The following is a 1,248-nucleotide window of genomic DNA, read 5'->3' as shown; positions in this document are numbered from 1 at the left end:
CTTTTGAGAAAATGGAATGCTTTTAGGTCTGCCTTATAGTGCGGAATATAAGGTACGTAAATTGATGAATTGGTGTATTGCTCTTGCTCTCTCACTCTCTCTGTATTTTTTAGTGTTTTGAGACCTTAAAAAAACAAGTCTTGTAAATACTATATAAACACGCCTATGAAGTAATTAAATAGGAGATTTTTCCGAATTGCGGGTTTTGCTTATTGCGAAGGTAGTCGTCACGTAACCCCCAGTGATAGAGGAGGACTATTGTATATACTCTTTTCTCTTTTGCTGAGGATTTCAAATCACCAAAAGGGTCTCACCGGTTGTCTGGTGTGAGATCGCAGCAAGCCACAGCCAGCGGAAAGAACGCTGGCGGACAGTCTTCAGGGAGGAACTTCTCCACAAACTTTCCCACGTTCAGACCGAAGTCTAGAGTTCTGGGAAGACATTCTGGATCTGCGTAGACCTTTCCGATGATCTGGATCATAGGATATGGGAGTGAGGGTCCATAATTGACAAGTATCACAGCTTTAGGATTCTTCGCTTAAACCTCAAAGTTCAATTCTCACCTCACAAAGAACAATTCCATAGGAGAAAATGTCCACCTTTTCATCATAGCGTTTACCTGAAAAACAATTCAACATGAGACTTAGCAACCTCGCTTGCGCTTTAGAGACAACAGGTCAGTAGTTTGTTGCACAACGCACCATTTAGCATCTCTGGGGCCATCCAGTAGGGGTTTCCAACCACGGTATACCTTTTTTTCCGGTCAGAACGTCGGAACACCCTCTTCTTGGTGGAGCTTTTTTCAGGTGATGGCTTCACTTTCTCTTCTACGATGAGTCGCGACAGTCCGAAGTCAGCAACGACCACGGTGTTGTCCTATTGACAGATTCATTTGGAGTCAAATGCTGTGAATTTGTCACTGGAGGGTGCTTACGACACTTTGCCACTTACCAGTTTAACCAGGCAGTTGTGAGAGTTGAGGTCTCGGTGTATGATGCTCATAGAGTGAAGATAGGACTGAAACCAAGACATTTTTTGGGGGGGGGGGGGTCGGAAAAAAAATTTCAATGAAATAACTTAAAATGTGCATATCAAGGATGTTTCTAATAAACATACAAAATGGACATGTTGAAGTAAGTTTACAATGTGTTTCAAGAATCAGTGAATTTTTAAAGGCAACAGAGCTAATGGCAATGAAATGATTGCAGTGTACCTTTAAGCGCATGGTACATTTGCATTACAATTAGG

General features: G+C 42.0%; 1 protein-coding gene across 1 annotated transcript; it reads right to left on the bottom strand.

The window, feature by feature from the left end:
• Window positions 1-286: 286 nt before the first annotated feature.
• Window positions 287-1,061, bottom strand: LOC109508209 (LIM domain kinase 2-like). The gene is made up of 4 exons (XM_019858087.1): window positions 952-1,061; window positions 702-876; window positions 564-619; window positions 287-472 (listed from the first exon to the last, which is right to left on the bottom strand). Exons 1-4 carry the CDS (start codon window positions 1,030-1,032, stop codon window positions 311-313), a joined length of 474 nt encoding a protein of 157 aa, XP_019713646.1. The 5' UTR covers window positions 1,033-1,061; the 3' UTR covers window positions 287-310.
• Between the last annotated feature and the right edge of the window lie 187 nt (window positions 1,062-1,248).

Source organism: Hippocampus comes, unplaced genomic scaffold, assembly GCF_001891065.2.
Source record: "Hippocampus comes isolate QL1 unplaced genomic scaffold, H_comes_QL1_v1.1 scaffold3182, whole genome shotgun sequence".
Lineage (NCBI taxonomy): Eukaryota > Metazoa > Chordata > Actinopteri > Syngnathiformes > Syngnathidae > Hippocampus > Hippocampus comes.
Note: the sequence above shows the minus strand (reverse complement) of the source record. Positions and strands in the feature narration are given on the sequence as shown.

Excerpts from the sequence above, each read along its gene's own strand:
- LOC109508209 (XM_019858087.1), bottom strand. The coding sequence starts at position 1,032 with ATGTCTTGGTTTCAGTCCTATCTTCACTCTATGAGCATCATACACCGA. Across the intron at positions 620-701 it reads GGCCCCAGAGATGCTAAATG|GTAAACGCTATGATGAAAAG; the intron begins GTGCGTTGTGCA and ends ATTGTTTTTCAG. Across the intron at positions 473-563 it reads ATGGAATTGTTCTTTGTGAG|ATCATCGGAAAGGTCTACGC; the intron begins GTGAGAATTGAA and ends CCTATGATCCAG.